Genomic DNA, 23,124 nt, shown 5'->3' with positions numbered 1-23,124 from the left:
ACTTTTGGAAATGATGGAGAGGGAATTGCTAAATTTTAAATATTGGTTTGAGTCTTATAAATTGTCACTTCATTTTGGTAAGACAAAGTGTATTATATTTGGAAATAAGACCAGGAATTTAAATAGAAACTTATCATTGAATGATGTTGAAATTGAAATTGTATCTGAAACTAAATTGCTTGGCATTTTTATTGATTATAAATTAAGTTGGAAAACTCACATAAATTGTTAAATCTAAAATTTTAAAAGTATTTAATTATTATTATTTATTTTGTATAACACCAACATTCAGTGGTCATGTTGTATCATTCATTACTTGTCCCATATATGACCTATTGTATTGAGGTTTTGGGAACACATATAAAACAAAAACAACTCCAGTTTTTCTGTTACAAAAGAAAGCTATAAGAGTTAGAAGTAAAAAAAACATTATGAACCAAATGTTTGCTTGTCTGTGTATTTTGAAATTTCAAGATTTGGTGGATTATTTTATGATACAGATCATGTACAAAGTTAAAAATAAACTTTTGCCTCTACACGTTCAGGAGTTGTTTAAAATTAAGGAGTCCAGTTATCATTTGCGAGGAACATTGATATTTGAGAGAAGAAAGATTTGAACTACTGTTAAGTCATTGTATTTCTGTAAAATGTGTTAGAATCTGGAATAATTGTTTTGATAGTATTAAATCATCTGGTACATTGGTAGGTGTCAAAAGACTTTCTAAAAACAATGTCATTTCTTACTGTAGTATGTTTTATTAGGCTAACTGTTTTTGTGGTTCTTTTTTGTTTATTTGCACATCATTTTACTGATTATTTTGTTCTGTTCAGTTACGTTATTTTTCTGATTGTTACCTTGTTCTGAGTGTATTTAAATGTGTATAGTAACTGGTGTAGGGAGTGGGCGTTTATAAGCTTTTGCTTCAGCCCACGCCCTTTTGGACGCACCCAATTGGGAAATCTTTTGAATTATTGTTGTATTTTCTTTTGTTTTTTGTTTTGTTAGTAAGAGATTCTTATGTTGGTATTTTGTTCATGTGCGTGCTGAATAAAACTTATGAATTTAAATAATGTGTAGGTTAAAGTCTTTCTATAACATGGTGCTGCATTAGAAAAGAGTAGCAGTGGTTAGTGAGTGAAATATAATCTTGTTCAGCAGGAGAACAATTTGCTGTTTTCTTGCTGTCTCCACCTTGTTTTACCGTAAATCCTAGGACGCGATCACAAAAGGGTTTATATAAAAAGGTAGATGGTGAACGGCTTATGATTTGGGCGTGAAAAAAATTTCAATCCGATTTTTATTTTATTTATTTATTTTTGCTTTAATCCCTGTAACTGATATTATTTTGTTGATACTGTCACTGACAGATCTGTTACATTGATGTGGCTGATGTGGAGATTGTTGATGTTTGGCTGGTAATAATAAGTTTAACCCAGTTGAAGTGTAAATTGTCTTCCAGTTCCTGAGTTGTTACAGTTCAGAATGTTAGGTGGTCCTTAAACTTAACCTACTGCATGTATCTCATTCTTTAGACAGTCAGTATTGAAATAGGCTTACATGTTAACTTGTTTGTTTGTACCTTGCTCATGATTTCTCCACACGTAGCAAAAATTTGCCCTGAGGTGATCCCAGATGTTGCCAGACCTCACGACATAGAGAAGTAACTGGAGGTGAGACAGTCACTTTCAAGTCCATGAATTACTAGGCAACTTATGACTTTCATTCATTTAGTACCAAAAGTTGAGTGTCTTGGCAGTAATTTTATGTCACCTCTGTAAGAAGCCATTTCTGGTTAAAACAGGAAGACTACCATGTCATTCTTAGCTTGATCACTTTGACAGTAGATTAATAGATATTCACTAAAGCAAGTATCTTGCCTTCACAAGAAGCCGACTGGCGCATGAAGGAGGAATCGCATGCCAGTCGTGAAAAAACGGAGCTGCCTCGAACGCCTCGTGCAGCTGTTGCCACAACCATTCATGCACAGCACATGCACTCTACATTCATATGCTGCTCGCGCCAGTAACCCATTCGAACGGCAGGCAAGATGAGGTCACATTGTCAGCTGATTGTGTTTGCAGCATTCACACGGCATGTAGTATGCAGGCCAGACATATCGTGCCACAGCACAATATGCTGCACGAAATCAACGCCCATGTCGCCCCGTGGCCAAATGGCTCTATCAAGGCAGCATTCACACCAGCGACCGAAAGAGGGCGAGTGTCCTGGGAGTCGACCCTGTGTTGGCCACGAACATCCAACAGCACTTGCGGGGCACTAAGAAAAGGCGGGTCTGTTCGCGTAGCCGGCGAATGGCCCCACAATGTCTAAGTGCCCCACGAGTGCGCCGTTATCAAGCAACACATATGTCATGCACGTGTGCTCCCCCCAAACACGTGGTGTGCCAGTGTGTTGCTCCCCTCCCCCACCATAAACCAACATTGTCAGGTGTGCCTGAGGTCGCTGGAGTGCAATCACTGTCCAGTGCAGCGCACATTTGCGCACCTCAGCTGGAGAGCATATGTTGTGCCATGAACAACAGGAACAACACTTCACACAGTGCATGTGTGGGAGGGGTCTCATGCTGTCATGACATGCTGATAATTATGTACAGACAAGCTCACATGGGGACCGGCCAGCTACGTATGAGCGCGCACAGCATGGTGTGAACTTTGGTATCAGCCGGCCAGCCAAGCTAATGAACCTTCCACCACGTAAATTGGAGTCCACCTGACAGACAGGAAGAGTGGAAAATATATAAAACATGGAGAAAGGCGTGAACTCATTCATGTGTGATCATTTTAAACACAGCGCTGTGGAAACACGGCGCTTCGCAGCTGATCACCAGCCAGCGAGTCACTGTCACTTTGGAATGACGGTGACTCAGTGCACATGGCATGTTAAATTAAAAACAGAGATCACAGGCAGGACAATTATATATAAATACTACAATAACTACATACATAATTACATAACAAACACATAAAATAAATCACAGAACAAAGGAACAGAGTGGCACTTTGTTTTGTGAGATGATCGCAAGCTGCAGGCGCAAGTCACAAGCTGGAGAACACATTGCGTTATGCAGGATATGACCTTACAACACTCCATTGTGAGCATGTGTATGAGCATGCTGTCCTCATGTGGAAATACATAAAAACACATTTCACCTCTGTAACAGGCAGCGGCGACCACGTCAGAGCGCACCTCGGCAGGCTGTCCCATGTGATCACGTGAACATGTGAGTTATGGGCCATTTCACACTGTCCTTTGGTGCACCACTCACTGGACACGCAGCGCCAGCTGATGTGTCCATCCATGTGTCAGTCCATCAGCTTGTTTACGTGCTTGACCATGGGTCATGTACAGAGGAACAGGAGGATGATACTTGTATTGTCCGCTCTTCATAACAGGAATTAATTATTAGAAACTGCTGTTTTTTTGTTTGTTTTTTTACAGCGACAACAGATGCATGACCAGTAACATGATTAAATACATTCATTATTCCTATAATGTTCTGAATCTGTGCTTCGCATTATTGTGGGCTTCCATATATTTGTTGATTTACGTACATATGTCCAGCATCTAATTGCTCCGCTGCAGTGTGGTATCACAGCTTTAACGAGCTCACTCTGTGTTTGTGCGCACGCACGCACATGCAGGAAACCTTCGCCGCAGTATTGTTCACGCCTGTCCAATTCATTTTTTGTTGCATTTTTATTTATTTATTTTTGCCCGGTTCCTGCTTTTTTTTCCCAACGTCGTGTTATGTGTGAAGGGGCCCTTAAAATGGACTTTTAAAAGATCAGCTATGTTCCTGAGCTAACCATGCTAACTACATTGAGATTTGGATAACTTCAACCCCAAATCAGAAAAAATAATCCCTAGTGGAGATCCTTGCTTTGACTTCTATTTTATTGAAGATGGCATGAACCCAAGATATTTAATGTTTTAATGTGCTCAACATCATTTCATTTGTTATACATCCATTCCTGCATTTAAAGGCTGCAACACATTCCAGAAAAGTTGGGACGGGGCCAGTTTATTCTAAATACAAAGATGGATGTGATTGGATAAACCTGGAATGGTGCAACAATGGGTCACATATAGACAGACGTTGTTAGATAATCTATAGTTTCTCACAAAACTCATTTAATCCTCTTTTGTTAAAGTGGTAACACAGTTTTTAATCATAGTTTTATAAGATTTTTAATTTTCAGGGCTCTTTTCTGTTTTAAGAATTAAATCAATACCTATTGTGATGGAAGGAGGAGACCATAATTAAGACTGTTTGAACATGTTTACTATAGGCTCCAATGCTGTAAAATCTTTGTAGAATTCACTACGGAGTCCATTAGTACCGTTAGCTTTTCCATTTTAAAAATGCCTTATAGCGCTCCCTGTCTTGTGTATGCATAGATAACGGCACTTTGAGGCAGGACACCTATTCACGAGAGAGATACCTGGGTGATCTAGCTTCCTGAAGAAGAAGAAGAAAAGAAAAAAAGTTAGACTGTCCATCAATACATTGCTTAGACTGAGGCAATTTAAAATACAAGTTCTTGAATGTAGTGTTAATCATTTTACTAATCGGAGCTTCTGTCTCATCCTTAATTGAAACAATGATCTAACTGAAGCAATGATTCCCAACTAAGCTAAATACTGACCTGGGTTTCACTCTGTTCAAACATCCCTTGTTTAGCAAATGTCAGTTATCTTTTAGCTTCCTGTGTGAATAGAGTTTAGTGTACAGCATACAGTTCTGATGTCCATAGCTTGGCTGCAGAAGGCTTGTAAATATACTCTTTTTAAATTGATGCCAGCTGTGCTTCTTCTTACTAGCAGAGTAGGAGATAACAAATCTCTTTTGGTAGGCTGTTTCTCATAGAATCATTGGAATGCTACATGATGTGGAATTAATAACTCAGACGTTTTTAAATTTGGAATATAATCTACAATCTTATCATTTAAAATAAAAGGTTTCAGATTCAGTTATATTTTGGTTTAATATTCAGATATTGGTGTCATGGTTTTGCCAGTTCTGGGCTTTTGTTATGGTTTTGTCTCATGTCTGTATCTATGCCATCCCTCTTTGATCCTCTGTCTTTGATTTTCTGTTTGTTTTCTTGTAGTCACTGGTTTTGTTTTCTGTTCATCATTTTCTGTTCATCCATCTTTAGTCATGTGTTTAGTTCCATTCTAGTTAGTTTAAAAAAAAACTTTCCTTTTTGAAAAAGCTTATAGTTAGGGCTGGATCAGGTGACCCTGAACCACCCCTTAGTTATGCTGCTATAGACTTAGAGTGCTGGGGGGTTTCCCATGATGCACCCAGTGTTTCTTTTTATTCACCTCTTTTTGCTCTGTATGCACCACTCTGCTTTTAATCATTGGTGATTGATCTCTGCTCTCTTCCACAGCATGTCTTTTTCCTGATTCTCTCCCCTCAGCCCCAACCAGTCCCAGCAGAAGACTGCCCCTCCCTGAGCCTGGTTCTGCTGGAGGTTTCTTCCTGTTAAAAGGGAGGTTTTCCTTCCCACTGTCGCCAAGTGCTTGCTCATAGGGGGTCGTTTTGACCGTTGGGGTTTTTCTGTAATTATTGTATGGCTTTTGCCTTACAATAGAAAGCGCCTTGGGGCAACTGTTTGTTGTGATTTGGCGCTATATAAATAAAATTGATTTGATTTAGTTTCTATCCAGCCTTTGTTTTTCACCATTGTGTAATCATTATTCTTTTGCCACATGTGAGTTCTGTTCTAGTTTATCTTAACCTTTATTTTCTTGTTGATCCCTTTTCAGTTCTTATATTTGTTTCCTGTTTTAATTCCTTGTTCCTTTGTGTTGGGTCTTCTTTATTTTATTTCTTATTTATTAGGCCTTGGGTTTGTTCATCTTTTATTTTGGTATTTTATTTGGATCGCTGTGGTTTTAGGTTATCTTTTAGTTGGGTCCTGTTCACTTTGCATTTGTCTAACTGCACGCTCTTGTCTGGTGTTCAGGGTTGAGTATGGGTGTGTCTTGTCTCTTCTGTTTGCCACGCCCTCTTCCTGATTGTTCTCACACCTGTGTCTTGTTTTCCTAATCACCACCTGTCCTATTTAAGCCCTTTGCATTCCCCACCTCTTCGCCAGTTTGTTGAATTTACATTCGCGTTCCAGCCTTTTCCACAGTACCGTTTTGCCTTGTTCTGCTGCCTGCCCATATTCTGACGCAGCCTTGTTTTGACGTTGATTTTGTCTCTGCCACTGAACGCCACTCATTTTGTGTATTTTCAGTAAATAGAATAGTATATTGAGACTTGACTTCAAAAATCTTACTCTTTAATACTGGGAATTAACTCATTCCTGTGACACCATGAATATCTTTCCTGTTTCTTGTTGTGATTCACAAATGTTGCATTGTGAATGGTACAGAAAGCCTTCTAGCTCATTGAAATTGATTTTTGTTTGATTAAAGGTGTTAATGCATTTCTGCTTGTGTGTTTCAGTGGGCTGATAGGCTGCTCCTGGGCTATGGTGTTTGTCAGTGGGGGTTTCAATGTGAAACTCTATGATAACCAACCAGGACAGGCAGCCAAGGCCATCACAGAGATTAGGTGGGTCCTCCTGCACAATAAGGTCTTTGTGAACCATCTGCAGTTCCATCCACTTTCCACAGTTCACACCTCTCAGCATGATTGTAGTGTATCTGGATACCTTGGGTAGTGATGGGATTTAATAAAGGACATACATATATATATATATATATATATATATATATACACACACACACACATAAGCACACAATAAAACTCTATAAAGACATTACTTAAAAGTGTGAATCATTGAAGTTATGTAATGATATCTGTGTGGGGTCAATGTGTTTGTTGGAATTCCAGATATTCTGGTCCTGTACCTACTCCAAACTTAATTTTTGTAAGTCTTCCTATGTATAGTTGTGCTCAAAAGTTTACATACCCCGGCAGAATTTTAGATTTTTTTTTTTTTTTTTGTTTGCACTCGGGGTCACCACAGCAAATCCAAGGTGCATCTGCATGTTGAATTGGCACAGGTTTTATGCCGGATGCCCTTCCTGACCATATGAATGATAACACAAACTTTTTTTTCACCCATTGTTAGTGGTTGTGTGAGACCATTTATTGTCAAACAACTATGTTTACTCTTTTTAAATCAATAATGACAACAGAACCTAACCAAATGACCCTGATCAAAAGTTTCCATACCCCACTTCTTAATGCTGTGTATTGGCCCCCTTTAATATCAATGATAGCTTGGAGTATTTTGTGGTATTTCTGGACAAGGCTCTTTATTTTCTCTGATGGTAAAGCTGCCCATTCTTCTTTGCAAAAAGCCTCCACCTGTTAATATTACTACTACTACTGCTACTACTAATAATAATAACTAGTGCAGTCCCCCTGGATAAATAAGTCTGGGTAGGATGAAATGGGTGATAATGCCACAGCAGACTTGCTTTTCAGGGGTGGGGGGAAGAAAGCCTGACCTGGATATCTTACCCCCTACCCAATCATAAGTGGGGAGGTCAAATAATACATGAGCAGGGAAGAAATTATAGATGTGAACTGACAGAATTTACACAAAAGAGGAGTCAGTCACTTCAGAATGAAGGTCATCTTGCTTCTATAGCCAAAATTTGTGTGTCCACAAGTAGTTAAGGGTTCAATATGGGAATAGGTTTTCTATCAAATGGCCTACAATTAGTCCGGGGCAGGTGATAATACTGCAGCAGACTTGCTATGCAAGGGTGGGGGGGGAAGATATCCAGGGTAGGGGGTAACAAATCCCTAGGACAGCTTCCCCTGGGGCAAAGATATCCAGGGGGGAAGATAAACTGGGACACCAGTGTAAATGTAAAAGCATTTCCAGTCCACATACAACAGTTATGTGAGCGGTACCACAACTCTGTAAGTGCTTAACTCCTTCGGATAACACAGACTGCAGTGTTAACTGTGTTTCCCAAATCCAGGTTACCTGGACAATAGTGGCACTGATTGCAGCTGAAACAAAAGCATCTGATTCCATCAGCATCCTTCTCTGCATTCATCTTCTGTATTTCAGCTGTTGAAGATGCCTTGAAAAGCAACAGAACACTGCAGATTCCTGCCAGCTTGTTTTTTTTTTGTTTGTTTGTATGATTGTTTTTAGAAGTTCAATGACTTGTACTCATACTCTGTTCAAACTTTGAGTTAGTGCAGAAATGTACCCTGGAGGCTGTTGGCTCAGTGCCTATTTTCAGTGAGTACATTATTAACCACCCAAAACTGCTTCATTTACCCTTCTGCAGTAATTTATTATTAAGTGATAACTCTTTTTTTTTTTTTTTTACGTGTTTTTTTTGTTTTACTATTTTAGGAATTTGCCTGTACCATCTGGTAGGGGGACTAACAATGGAAATCAGCCTATGGCTGCAATTGTGTACATTTATGTTTTTATATATATATAAAAAAAAAAGAAAATATGAATTAATGTACGTTGTCCCTCTTAGCAAATAAAATTTAGAAACTAAGAAACTCACATTGTTGAAAGTGCAGCACAAGACAAAGATTTCGGAAAAAGTTATTACAGGGTGTGCTGATGAGTGCTGTTTCCACAGGAACCAGCTGGAGCAGCTGGAGGAAGCTCACATGCTCAGAGGGCAGCTGAAGGCCACGCAGCAGCTCGCTTTGCTCAGCAGTTACGATGATCTCGCTCAGGCACTAGAGGGAGCCTTCTTTGTCCAGGTAGCATTTCTGACTCTCCTCTGCATCGGCTTAGGCTGTTCAGGCTGGTTCTTTCTATAAAGAAAGGGAATTACAGTAGTGAGAATTTAAGTTTGTTGTAAAATGTTCAACATGAGGTGTGCTGTCAGGTGACGGCCTGATCAACTACATGAACCATTTAAAAAAAAAAAGTGCACATGTGCGTACACACCCACACATAAAAAAGTGTTACCTGTGTTTTCTTTTTTCTTGTATCACTAATACAGAATGTTAAATACATTTTTTTCCTTTTGATTGTACATTGTGATGAAAAAAGGAAATAAATTTGTAACAGCGATATATTAACACATTTTTTTTTTCAAAAAAATCTCCATATTCATTGTTTTCCACCAGTTGCCAAATGACATTTATCTGTGAAAAGACAACAACACAAATGTTTTATTGATCTACTTTCATATGTTTTTTTTATTTTATTTAATTTTATATGGATTAGTATAATCAATCAATTCCAATCAATTTTATTTACATAGCGCCAAATCACAACAAACAGTTGCCCCAAGGCGCTTTATATTGTAAGGCAAGGCCATACAATAATTACGTAAAAACCCCAACGGTCAAAACGACCCCCTGTGAGCAAGCACTTGGCGACAGTGGGAAGGAAAAACTCCCTTTTAACAGGAAGAAACCTCCAGCAGAACCAGGCTCAGGGAGGGGCAGTCTTCTGCTGGGACTGGTTGGGGCTGAGGGAGAGAACCAGGAAAAAGACATGCTGTGGAGGGGAGCAGAGATCAATCACTAATGATTAAATGCAGAGTGGTGCATACAGAGCAAAAATAGAAAGAAACACTCAGTGCATCATGGGAACCCACCAGCAGTCTAAGTCTATAGCAGCATAACTAAGGGATGGTTCAGGGTCACCTGATCCAGCCCTAAATATAAGCTTTAGCAAAAAGGAAAGTTTTAAGCCTAATCTTAAAAGTAGAGAGGGTGTCTGTCTCCCTGATCCGAATTGTTTGCTGGTTCCACAGGAGAGGAGCCTGAAAGCTGAAGGCTCTGCCTCCCATTCTACTCTTACAAACCCTAGGAACTACAAGTAAGCCTACAGTCTGAGAGCGAAGCGCTCTATTGGGGTGATATGGTACTATGAGGTCCCTAAGATAAGATGGGACCTGATTATTCAAAACCTTATAAGTAAGAAGAAGAATTTTAAATTCTATTCTAGAATTAACAGGAAGCCAATGAAGAGAGGCCAATGAAAGACTCATTAGTGGACGTTTAATGAGCCTTTCATTGGATTCAGGTGTGTTGGAGCAGGGAGACAACTAAGAGTGTCAGGAATGTGGCTCTCGAGGACCGAACTTGGCCACCCCAGGTATAGAGAGTCTATGGTATTATTATTTGATACAGTTGTATGTAAAAGTTTGGGCACCCCTGATGATTTCCATGATTTTCCTTTATAAATCATTGGTTGTTTGGATCAGCAATTTCAGTTAATATATCATATAGCAGACAAACACAGTGATATTTGAGAAGTAAAATGAAGTTTATCTGATGTACAGAAAGTGTGCAATAATTCTTTAAACTAAATTAGGCAGATGCATAAATTTGGGCACCCCAACAGAAAAAATACATCTATATTTAGTAGATCCTTCTTTTCCAGAAATAACAGCCTCTAAACACTTCCTATAGCTTCCAGTGAGAGTCTGGATTCTGGTTGAAGGTATTTTGGACCATTCTTCTTTACAAAACATGTCAGGTTTGTTGGTTTCCGAGCAAGGACAACCTGCTTAAAATCACACCACAGATTTTCAATAATCTTCAGATCTGGGGACTGTGATGGCCATTCCAGAACATTGTACTTGTTCCTCTGCATGAATGCCTTAGTTGATTTTGAGCAGTGTTTAGGGTCGTTGTCTTGTTGAAAGATCCAGCCCCGGCGTAACTTCAACTTTGTCACTGATTCATGAACATTGTTCTCAAGAATCTGCTGATATTGACTAGAATCCATGTGACCATCAGCTTTAACAAGATTCTTAGTACCTACACTGGCCACACAGCCCCACAGCATGATGGAACCACCTCCAAATTTTACTGTATGTAGCAAGCGTTTTTCTTGGAATGTTGTGTTCTTTTTCAGCCATGCATACCGCCCCTTGTTATGTCCAAATAACTCAATTTTAGTTTCATCGGTCCACAGCACCTTATTCTAAAATGAAGCTGGCTTGTCCAAATGTGCTTTAGCATACCTCAAGTAACTCTGTTTGTGGTGTGTATGCAGAAAAGGCTTCCTCTGTATTACAGCATCATACAGCATCTCTTTGTGCAAAGTGCGCTGTATAGTTGAATGATGCAGAGACACTATTTGCAGCAAGATCATGTTGTAGCTCTTTAGAGCAAGTCTGTGGGTTGACTATGACTGTTCTCACCATCCTTCGCTTCAGCTTATCTTGAGATTTTTCTTGGCCTGCCACTTCTGGCCTTAACTACTACTGTGCCTGTGGTCTTCCATTTCCTCACTATGTTCCTCACAGTGGAAACAGGCAACTGAAATCTCTGAGATAGCTTTTTGTAAACCGTGCCCCTAAAGCGTGACGTTGAACAATCTTTGTCAGGTCATTTGAGAGTTGTTTAGAGGCTCCCATGTTGCCACTCATTAGAAGAGATGTAAAGAGGGGAAACATTTGCCAGTGGCCACCTTAAATACCCTTTCTCATGATTGGAGTCACCTGTGTAAGGAGGTCAAGGATAAATGAGCTTACCAAACCAATTTTGTGTTCCAATAATGAATGTTAAATGTATTCAAATCAATAAAATGACAAGGGTGCCCAAATTTATGCAATTGCCTAATTTTGTTAAAATAATTATTGCACACTTTCTGTAAATACTAGAAACATCATTTCACTTTTCAACTGTATATAACATAAAAATTGCACACTTTTTAAATGGCACCAGTGAAATCCATACTTTGAGGTTTAATGTACTGTTTTCTGTCTTTATTCTCTACTAAAATCTCAGTATTTTCACAAATGTTCCATACTGCCATCTACTGGCAGTAGATGGGTTAGGGTTAGAGCATCAGTTATATTTGATTGTAGGTTCTGTTTCAGCAGAATTATGGGGTGGAAAGCTACAATGGGATTTGTTTTCTTTACAACTGTGATGATATAAGTAAGTCCTATACAGGTCTTGAGACCATTGGTGCCTGTGTTTATTCCCAGATTTTGTAGCATGAAGCGGATGATAACGCTCCCTAAAGGAAACACCAGTCCATCACAGGTTGCATCCTCAGTCAAGGCAGGTGCCCTTTTACAGCTGAGTGGACTGGGACAGTGCAGACGAAGTGTCTTGCGCCTTTAATAGGGCAGTACAGTCTTGTTTGAACCCCTGCATGATATTGTAGTATTTGACCTCTTCCAGTAACGGCCTGCCATTGAGCAACATAAACACAGCATCACTTCGCATGGAAAAATCGTGTACTGTTTTGTTTTGGCTGCAATCACTGAAGCAGTTGCAGAAAGTGCAGGGGGTTTTTTTTTTGGTTCCCAGTGGAGAAGGAAAGCCGAGGCAAATGGAAGAGAGGTCGTGTTAGCCTACACACCTAGCCAGAGTTGCTGCATCGCTGCACAACTGCCTCGACATGTTTTAGCGCCAGGTCATAAACAGACCGCAACACATGTCCACTTTCCACCACATCGTCACTTTTTCTTTGCATTTTCACTTTGTTTCCCGTGTAATTTGGCCAAAAACTCAGACAGAGTGACATGTTTGTGATGGGGACAGATGAGGGCTGTAGGATTATTGTGTCATATGCATCATATTTTAACCCTTTAGGTCCTGCCCCCAAACAAGACTGCACTGTCCAATTACTGCAGTGCTCCAAGTTCACATTCAGTCACCATAATAATCGACAATCTGGTATGCAGTGACAGTACTGATCATCAATGTCAGAGCACTGGCTTCAATACTCTGTTATTTGCAGAATTTAGATACAAAAAGTCTTAACAGGAATACACTATGTATAGCATTTACTTACTGTGTTACAAAAATGTGATGGTTTCCACTTCTTGCATTTCTTAAAAGATTTTTTTGCCTTCTTGTTATACAGATGAGCACATTATCTGCCCCCTATGAAATTTTACATTTTGTGCTCTTTTTTTAACAGAACAAGCCATTTTCAACACAGTATTTCTAAACATCCTAGTTTTATTTTGAATGCTTATATTATTTTACTTTGCACACAGACACAAAATGATTTAAAAAAAAATACTAGGGTAAAAAAAAATTGGGATGTTTAGAAATGCTGTGTTTAAAATTCTTTGCTCTGTTAAAAACCACCTTGGAAAATTTGGAAGAAAACAAAAACCACTTTGGAAAATTTGGAAGAAAACATAAAATTTTCTAGCCGGCTGATAATTTTGCCCTCTTCTGTACATGTGGTTCTGTGTGTGTTCACTTTTCATCTGCATGTGTATATGTGTTTTCTAGGAGTGTGTGTTTGAGATGCTTGAACTTAAGCAGAGCATCTTTAAGGACGTGGAGAGTCTTGTTGGAAAAGATGTCATCCTGAGCAGCTCTGCCTCCTGCCTAGTGCCGAGTAGCGTCTTCTCTCTGGTCCAGAACCAGAGCCGCTGTCTCATCTCTCATCCGGTCAGTACTACTGTAATCTTCGTACCAACACGTTCATGTAAATTACAAGGGAGCATCTTGATTAAATCTATATCTACAAAGGTCCAGTTTTACTTTAATAATACATAAATGATTTGTATGTCTTTTCTGCATTACTACTGCGGTCTTTGCTGTTGTGAGCTGTGAAATAATATGGTGCAACTTCTCACGGTCATCTGGAGGTCAACATGGGTACATTTCTCAAATTCTACTTGGAAATCTGTGTTTAATATTTCACCTTTATAAAAATGTTTTTTTTTTTTCATTCAATGAAATAAGGCACATCTATTTGCTAACTTTGCTCATCTTATTCCATCTTATTTTGTTTTATATTTATATGCAGGTTTTTCTGTGTTGTTTTTTTTGGGGGGGTGGGGGGGGGGGTCTTTAATAAAGATTTTGGCATTACATGAAGGTTTTTTTTTTTTGTTTCTTTTTTTGGACTGGTCATAACATGATGTAACAACAATATTTTAGCCCATTTTTAACTCTCACAACTACCCGTCACCTCAGGTTTACTTTATAAATATCCTTTAAAAAAAAATCATGTCCACAGTGCATGTATTGAGAAACATACAGGAAGGAAGGAAAATCATTTGAAAGTTAATTTATCTCATCTGGGCCTCGTAATTGTTTACGTACTATTTGTTTTGTAAAATTGGTTAATTTCACCACAGTCTTTTAGCAGATATTCATATATGTATCATCATGCACTTTCACAGCAATCAGTTAATCAATTTTACACCTCACCTTTATTGACCTGACAGAGGCTTTTGACAGCGTGTCCCACTTCTGTGGAAAATCCTGAGCAAAATGGGCTGTACAGAGAAATTGGTTGATCCACGATGACATGTCCACTACAGTTCTGGTGAATGACACAAAAACTCAAGCCTTGTTTCGTCAGGAGTAAAACTGGGCTGTATCATCGCCCTTATGTGGTTCATCATCTTTGTGGCCACATCTGATCAAAGACAAGGCCCCACTATTAATTGACATTGTGTACAGAACGGATGAAAAGCTTTTCACCTCAACCAACTGCAAGACGAGAAGAAAATCAGCACCACTTCGCTCAAGGCCTTTGAGTATGCCTACAACAGCAACGTGCCAACCGTTACGGAAAAAGGTCTTCAGAAAATTGTTAAAACCTTTGATTAAGCCTACAGCAGGCTTGGCCTTCACATTAACCTTAAGAAGATACAGATCAGCGCAAGGGCGCAGTTTAGAACTAGAAATTGTGGGGGACGAAGTGCGAGGCCCGCATGGCCGAAGCCCATGGGGGGGGGGTGTCTGGGGGCCACTTTACGCCCCCAGAAGCCAACGGTTTCTAGATAAGCTCAGATGCATTCTGAGCATCCAGAACAGTAATTTTAATGTTTTGAGAAGACCGTAAAGTAGACACCATTTGACTTATGCAATTTGAAACTGTGGATATAAGTACTTTATTTTGAGAATAGCCAGCATTGATTTTATTAACATCCTGGTGTAAATAAGGTATCACCACATGTGTAGAACTCAAAAATAATGATAGGTTGAGTTTTCATTAAAAAAACAACTGCAATTATATTAAAAACAATTATTAACTATCGCATACTGTATTTTTTTCCCTCAGGATTTGTTTTTGCATAAGTTTGAAAAAACTACAGATCATAAGTTTAGGATAAATTACTTATCATGAATTTAATTTTCGAAGTGGCACTAATGACAACACTCATACTGAACATAATTTCGCTTGCATAGACTGATTTTGGAGATCAAGCAATAATTGCAGATGGGCTTTCTGAGGTCCCAGATAGCTTTTCTGATTTCCTTTTCTAACTCAGAATTTAGTAAATTAGCATATGGTCCATTGATACTTATGTGTAGACACTAGTCCCTAGAGGCAACTATTTTTGGTTTCAAATCTGGGCAAATGTCCCAGAAAATTCAGAATGTGACAAATAAACAGGTGTTGTAAACAAGTCATTGCTGCTAAAAAAAGACTGGCATAGCATGTTTCAAGTACACACATATATGTCAGAAGGTGGGGGGACATACCATATTCTGTCCCCCCTGGTTGAAAAGGTGGGGGGGACATGTCCCCCCATCCTCCACCAAATTGCGTCCGTGCATGCAGTGTCTGTCAGAAACAGTGTGTCAAGATCAGGCCTGGTCAGTCATTTCCAGATGCATTTTCTCATCCAAGAACATTCCACTGTATACCATAACCACCAGGCTAAAAAGAGTTTATTTTCCCAAGCTGTCAGTATGATGAACAAACATATTCAACAGTCAAACGTACTGGTCAAACCTTGCACAAATACATACTATGTAAATAAAATGTTAATAGTATCTTTAAAACTGTGTATACTTAGGCTGTCTTTATTCCTATATTGTTTATTGTTATTTGTGATTTTGTACGTTTTCTGACTTGTGTTTTTGTTTTTTGTTGGTGTCCACCTGTGTTTATTGTGCAGTGTGAGCAAAGAGAGTCCAGAGATAAAGTATATGTATGTGCATTCATACTTGGCCAAATAAATCTGATTCTGTTTGTATTTTCAAATGTACTCCCTAAAAGTTACAATCTGAATGACAAACTTCATGAATCAAAGATTTTTTACTCTGTTGGAAATGTTTAGCACAATGATTCTCGAAGAGTGGACCACAGCACCCTGGTGGGTATGAAGGTACTGCAGGTGGGCCTTGAGAAGTCATTAAAAAGAAGTTAATAAGTGTCTTTGATAGCGAGGACAATTACCAAATATGAATGAAACTACAACAAATGGACACACTGGACTTGGTGGACAATGCGTTCATTCCAGGAACTGATTTTGTAGTTTAGTAACACACTGTTAAGTGGTACGTATAGGGAGAAAGGTGTACTGTAGTGTTGTGTACTGTATTGCCTACTGATCTGTGTTGATAAAGAGCTAGTTTCCCCACGCTCAGTCCCTGCCTGACTGGAAAAACACTAAGGGCCCTTGGGCAAGGCCTTTAATCCCCTATTGCTCCTGGTGTGTAGTAAGCGCCTTATATGGCAGCACCCTGACATCAAGGTGAATGTGAGGCATAATTGTAAAGCGCTTTGAGCGTCTGATGCAGATGGAAAGCGCTATATAAATGCAGTCCCTTTTAATTGTAGTGTGTGTCGGATCACCCAAGTGCTGTGGACAGTTATTCTATTATTTAGCTTCCGATTACACTTTGGCATGTGGGTATTTGACAAACAATCCTGATCTTGGAAGAGGGCTGATCCAGACACCTCTGAACTAGTTGAACAATAAGAAAAATATACCTCCTAATATCACAGGGGCAAAGAACTATAAGGCAAACCAGTCTAACAGAGCATCTACATCAAGTTTGTGAGTGAAATCTTCAACTCCTGTCAGTTCTTCTAATAATTTTAATTGCTTTTATGTTATAACATGATAGATGTTATGCTTCCAGCATGTGTGATGTCCATGGATTTATTACACGTAAAGAAGTAGAAGGTTGTGACAGAATTTCCAGTAACAAATTTCAACAAAAAAATCCTTTAGAAGTATCTGAGGAGAACAAGATTTGGCCTGTGATGAGTGTCTGAACAAGGGCAAACCCATAAGGCTAAAACACCAAATGTTTATGAATTAACCTTAATGGTGTCCCTCATCCTTATATGTTGCATCACAATACCTGCATACAGCAGAGTAATGCAAATATGAAACTATTACCCTGAATGTATTCTTTGTCACGTGAGCTGATGGCTTAACACACAAATGTCCAAAGCATTTTGTGTACATTGTATGGGTAAGAAGTTCTCAGTAAATGACTGCTGATTTTCCTGACATCTCTTAGGTGAACCCTCCCTACTACGTCAAACTGGTAGAGCTTGTACCTCACCCAGAGACATCAACCCTTGTTGTGGATTCCACTCGTGCCCTGATGACTCAGGTAGACATTCCAGACAATCTAATCTTGGCCAAGTTTTTAATGATTGATTTCCTCATACAAGAGTTCCAGGAAGACGGAAGACAAACAATTTATGTCAAGTCATGATAGACTTTTTTGAAACCACATTATACTTTGGATACAACTTGTAGATATAGATATATATAATAGATGTTGGATTTGAAGTACATTTTGGAAAACTTAACATGCTAATAATATTTGGCAGCATCCCTCTGTTTCACACAGACTGTGGTGATTTTCTCATGAACTTCACTGTCAAGAAAAACGTAGAAAAACAGTACACCTTGTGCATTATTGTTAGAACAGTAAAACTCGCCTAAACCATCATCGTATAATGCGGTGTCGCAGACCGAATGGTCCCCCCTGAAAGTTGGTCCGCCCTGCCTTCACTGCACATGCGTCATTTCGGAGTGTTGGCAGTATTTCACCAATTATCGCCTCGTTTCTGCCTCAAACTGCACTCCAGTCATCATCTGTCTCAGCGACAGATATCTAAAGCTTTTGTACAACAATCATTTACACATAAATTCAGCATTATTTCATAATGAAGGATGGAGGAAGTGATCAGAGCGCAGCAGCCATGACCAGCTGCTCCTGATGCCTTCACTGCACCTCTGTCATTTCAAAGCGTCGCTGACTATCACCTCGTTTCTGCTTAAAACGGCCTCATTTCTGCTTAAAACTGAGAGGTTTTACTTTGTCATTTAATGACACTGATCCTGTCAGATCTCAGAAGCTAAGCAGTGCAGCGTGTGGTTAGTACTTAGATGGGAGACTGTTTCGGAACACCAGCGGCCGTGTGTGTTTTTCCAGGTAAAACTGGAGTTGCGTCAGGAAGGGCATCCGGCTTAAAACTTGTGCCAAATACCGGACCTGACTATATCCACTGTGGCGACCCAGAACAGTATTAGGAGCAGCTGACCTGACAACAACACTTTGTCATCTGATGGTTAATAATCACATTATTCCCTTTGGTCACTTTGGGTGAAGAGAGTCTGTCTCAGATGAGCTGCTGAGTTACGAAATGATGCACACGCAGTGGAGGCAGGGCGGACCAGTTTTTAGGGGGGGGGCCGTTCGGTCTGCGGCACCGGATATTAGCACTCACTGGACAAAAACATAAGTCCCAATGCTTTTGCATGGGTTTCCATGTAATAAACACTGTATATGCCGGATTTTGTATACCAGATTTTTGCCAACATCGGACAAAACGTCTCGTCTGATCGCAATGCATTTCCATTAAAAACCCCTCATATATACCGGACAGAGCAGTCTGGACGTGCCCGGTGACAGAGGTACGAAATGAAGTTCAGCACTGACACTCGCCGATTCTTGATTAAAATACCAGTGTTGACGAAACGGTCCCTTTGCCTTCACTGTGCATTCACTGCGCATGCGTTATTTCTGAGCGTCAGCAGCAATTTACAGATTATCACTCTGTTTCTGCTTAAAATTGCACTCCAGTCATCATCTGTCTGTGACAGATATCTGAAGCTTTTGTACAACAATCATTTCCACATAAATTCAGCATTAATTCATAACAAAAGACGGGAGCATTCAGAGCGCCACAGCAGGACATCTTGTACTGTAATATGGTATTAAGTTTCACACATACTCCTGGGTGTGACGAACCAAACTGCTTTAGATCACAGCCTTCTGCTTGACTGCAAACCTGCACACCTGCTAAAACGACAGAGACCACAAAAGGCTGTTTTGTCACTTCCCTGCTTTCATTTCATCTGCTCCAGTCCTATTTTAAAGGTTTTTTGCAGCATGCACGCCAATTACATTTCCATTATGGATCAAATATGTTTGGCAGAAAAGTCCTCAAATATGACCAACTTCACAACAGAGTCAGAAAAAGACACTCAAATGACCCACAATTCATGGAGGAAAATTACACGTACCGTTAGTTTTGAGGTTGATGATTGTATAAAGAAGTGGAGCTCGTTGACAGACAAATTAATCTCGAAAAAGCCGCTGTTCCTGTGGTAAGTTGCATAAAGATGTGATGGAGAACTTTAAAAAGGTAAAATACGCATCAGTGTCATTACGTGGCCACAGAGTTACGGAGCTGGAGAAACATAAATCAGAATTTAAGATTTTCAAGTTCCGCTTCGCAGCAAACTTAGAAAAAACAAGAGTGACTCGAACAAATGTAATCTTTTTAATGCACATAAGGCCTCGCTCTTATTTAAAGCAGGTTTTTATTTTTTCAGATGAGTTTTTGCCCAGTGTTGCAGACTAAATGCCCCACCCCTACAAAATCGGCCCCCCTGCCTTCACTGCGCATGTGTCATTTAGGAGCGTCAGCAGCGATTCAATGATTATCACCTTGTTTATGTTGAAAACTGACTTTAGAATGATTTGAGAAGTTAACTGTCATCTGATGGTTAATAATCACATTATTCCCTTTGATCAGTTTGAGTGTAGCGAGTCAGACTCAGATAGTGAAACTCAGACGCGTTGGTGTTGCACTCTGATCAATCCCCCGTATTTTATTATTATTTTATAATAATGTTGAATTTATGTGGAAATGATTGTTGTACAAAAGGTTCAGATATCTGTTGCTGAGATAAATGATGACTGGAGTGCAGTTTTAAGCAGAAACAAGGTGATAATCAGTGAATCGCTGCTGACGCCCCGAATAGACGCATGGACCGTGATGGTAGGGGGACTCATTTTTATGGGGGACCGTTTACTCTGCGAAACCGGTCATTAAATGAAGGAAGTCTCGATTCAAGGTCCGATGTTTAATCAAGGAAATACATAGGCCTAATTGGTGCTGGGAATTCCCCGGAGATCGTTCGACGCCTCCTTGCTGTAACTAATATGTGTGCACTCTGTTACATACATATAACAGATTTTGTCCATGTTATACATGGCGGCATGGTGGATTAGTGGTTAGCATTGATGCGTCACAGCAAGAAGTTCATGGGGTCCCTTCCTGCCCTTTCTGTGTGGAGTTTGCATGTTCTCCCCGGGTCTGTGTGGGTTTCCTCGGGTGTCCTCCCACAGTCAAAAAAAACATGGTTTATTGAGGGTCTGCTTCTTTCTCTGTCCCTGACTAAGGCAGAATCTCTACATCTCGACTGTGGCTGCCCACTGCTCCTACTGGTTGGATTGTGTCTAACTGTAATTAGGATGGATTAAATGCAGAGCACAAATTTTGTTGTATATATGTATGTACAATGACAAAAAAGGCTCTTTACGCTTATTCTTTACTCGTATAATGGATTTCAAATATAACGGACAAAATTCACTTTTCCACCTGAATCTACCATATGTGAGTTTTACTGTAGTAGGCATGTCACAGATCGCACAACCCATGGTTTGGATCAGATACGATTAAGCCATGGATCGGATCATTTCTGATCAGCCAAAAAAAAAAAAAGCCAGGAATACTCATCACTTTCCACAGCTGTGGACCTTCGACAAGCTTGGCTATGCATGCATTTCAAGCGCGACGCTCAGTCCACTGAGATCACTACTATACTGGGAAGAGATGACGGACACTTTGTTTTCAACTCCTTTATTATTTGAGAGGTTGTAAGTTTTTTAATCCAGAAGTGTGCTGAGCTTGCAGCAAACGGAGCATGAGGCTGCCTTTACAACGGCACAACGTGCAATGCCCAGCTGCATTAACCTTCACTCATACTGTGATCTGCATTGAAATTAATGCTGTTATCACTTTAAAAACAATTCATCATGACATGAAATCACACTTAGGTAAACGTAACAATCTCAATTGAATGGGAAAGTGTGTCCAAATGTTTGACGGGTACTGTCGGAACGATGGAGGCATGATTTCAGTTATCTTTGCCAGTTTACTATTTAATCATTGTAGTAATAGAATACTGTATCTCTAACAAAATGCAAAAAGTGTATTTTTTAAGTATTGCTGTAGTTGACATGACAAATTCTTTTGGGTCCAGGTTGGCCAGGTACCCATCTGCCTGAAGAAAGAGATTGACGGCTTTGCCATCAACAGAGTACAGGCAGCAATTATTGCAGAGTCTTGGAGGCTGGTCCAGGTATTGCAACTGGTTTCCATCAGCTAAAAAAAGATTTTGATTAATTCTGAAGAAGATGGCATACGACACGACAGGTAAACGGAGCTTGCACATGGACTGTGTAACCTTATTAATCAAGCACGTGGGTTGTGATGAAACAGCCCATTTGTACGGGGGACATCTAAGGGTGTTAGTACATACAAGTTCTCATGTCTGACTCACTTGAACTAAGGACAGTGTTGTAGAGCAAACGCAAGTTAAATGCATGTGAGCACAGTTTAAATACACCTCTAATATGGGGCTACTGAATAGGATTTAAAAACTTCATGCACCTCCTTTATGCACCAAATGCAAGTATTGGATAAACATTCTGTAGAGGTTGTTTATTACTGTTACCAGCAGTAACACATACGCAGCTCATACACAATGGCCGTTATCTCAGGCACCTTAACACATGCACAAATTTGATCCCTGCACTTGCACGGAATCTGGCATGGTAATGAGTAAACTCATCATAAACGGTGCGTGAAATGTACGCAGCTGCGTGCCAGTGCGCAAAGAAAATTTCGAAATTTTCAAAAAGGCACCACCTGGGGTAAATTCAGTTGATTGGACATGATTTGGAAAAACACACACCTGCCTACATATAAGGTTCCACAGTTGACAGTGAATGTCAGAATACAATCCAAGCATGAAGTCAAAGGAATTGTCTGTAGACCTCTGAGACGGGATTGTCTCGAGGCACAAATCTGGGGAAGGGTACAGAAACATTTCTGCTGCTTTAAAGGTCCCAATGAGCACAGTGGCCTCCTTCATCTGTAAATGGAAGAAGTTTCGATCCACCAGGACTCTTCCTAGAGCTGGCTGCCTGTCTAAACGGAGCAATCGGGGGAGAAGGCCTTAGTCAGGGAGGTGACCAAGAACTCGGTTACTCTGTCAGAGCTCCACCATTCCTCCGTGGGGAGAGAAGAACCTCCCAGCAGGACAACCATCTCTGCAGCAATCCTATTCAGGGCTGTGTGGTAGAGTGGCCACATGGAAGCCACTCCTTAGTAAAAGGCACATGGCAGCTGCTTGGAGTTTGCCAAAAGGCACCTGAAGGACTCTCAGACCATGAGAAAGAAACACACCCTCCAGTCCCCCTTCTAAAACAAGAGTCCACCCAGTCTCTAATATCCTTATTGAGCCCATGCCAGACAAACTTGGCTACCATCAGCCTTTGTGATGGTTTCCTCCTCAGGTGGGAAAGGCCGTGCATAGCATCAAAGACACTCCTCTTCCGTGTGGCCGGGACAACGGGCCATGGTTGTCGTGTGGAGATGTCGCAGAGCAGCCTGGTGCTGCCATCACCAAAGGTGATGTCTGTCAACTGCAATCCCCTGGCCGCAGAACCGAGTGATTGCACCTCTGGGTCAGCGGTCTAATTGGCTGCCATGAGAGTTTAGTCCAGGCCAAGGCAGACGGTGGCTGTGAAGGCTTGGGAGAGGTAGTCCGTGATAAAGTTAGTCTCGCCACTAGTGTGCTGTATGTCTGTGGTGAACTCTGAGACGTAAGCAAGCTGTCATTGCTGGCGGGCGGACCGGGGTTCCGACACTATGGCCATGACAAAAGTCAGCAGTTTGTGGGTGACAAAAGATGTAAACTGCCATCCCTCCAGCAGTGTGTGGAAGTGTCGGATGGCGAGGTGAAGAACAGCAGCTACCGGTCAAATGTGCAGTACTTGCATTCACTGGGGCGTAACTGCCGACTGAAGAAAGCAAGTCTCTCTCCGCTGACCAGTCTGCCGTATGCTTGGGCACTTTCTCCTT

General features: G+C 40.3%; 1 protein-coding gene across 2 annotated transcripts in view; it reads left to right on the top strand.

Moving 5' to 3' along the window:
* The window catches only part of cryl1 (crystallin, lambda 1), a 93,481-nt gene that overhangs the window by 9,498 nt on the left and 60,859 nt on the right, over positions 1 to 23,124 (top strand). The window contains exons 2-6 of one of the 2 annotated variants that reach the window (XM_034186267.1): positions 6,486 to 6,593; positions 8,609 to 8,735; positions 13,200 to 13,361; positions 17,190 to 17,281; positions 21,235 to 21,337. In XM_034186267.1, the coding sequence (XP_034042158.1) occupies positions 6,486 to 6,593; positions 8,609 to 8,735; positions 13,200 to 13,361; positions 17,190 to 17,281; positions 21,235 to 21,337 (592 nt within the window). Of the gene's footprint in view, positions 1 to 6,485; positions 6,594 to 8,608; positions 8,736 to 13,199; positions 13,362 to 17,189; positions 17,286 to 21,234; positions 21,338 to 23,124 lie in introns of both variants that reach the window. The other variant, XM_034186266.1, reaches the window with a different exon arrangement.

This window comes from Thalassophryne amazonica, chromosome 14, assembly GCF_902500255.1.
Source record: "Thalassophryne amazonica chromosome 14, fThaAma1.1, whole genome shotgun sequence".
In the NCBI taxonomy this organism is placed as follows: domain Eukaryota; kingdom Metazoa; phylum Chordata; class Actinopteri; order Batrachoidiformes; family Batrachoididae; genus Thalassophryne; species Thalassophryne amazonica.
Note: the sequence above shows the minus strand (reverse complement) of the source record. Positions and strands in the feature narration are given on the sequence as shown.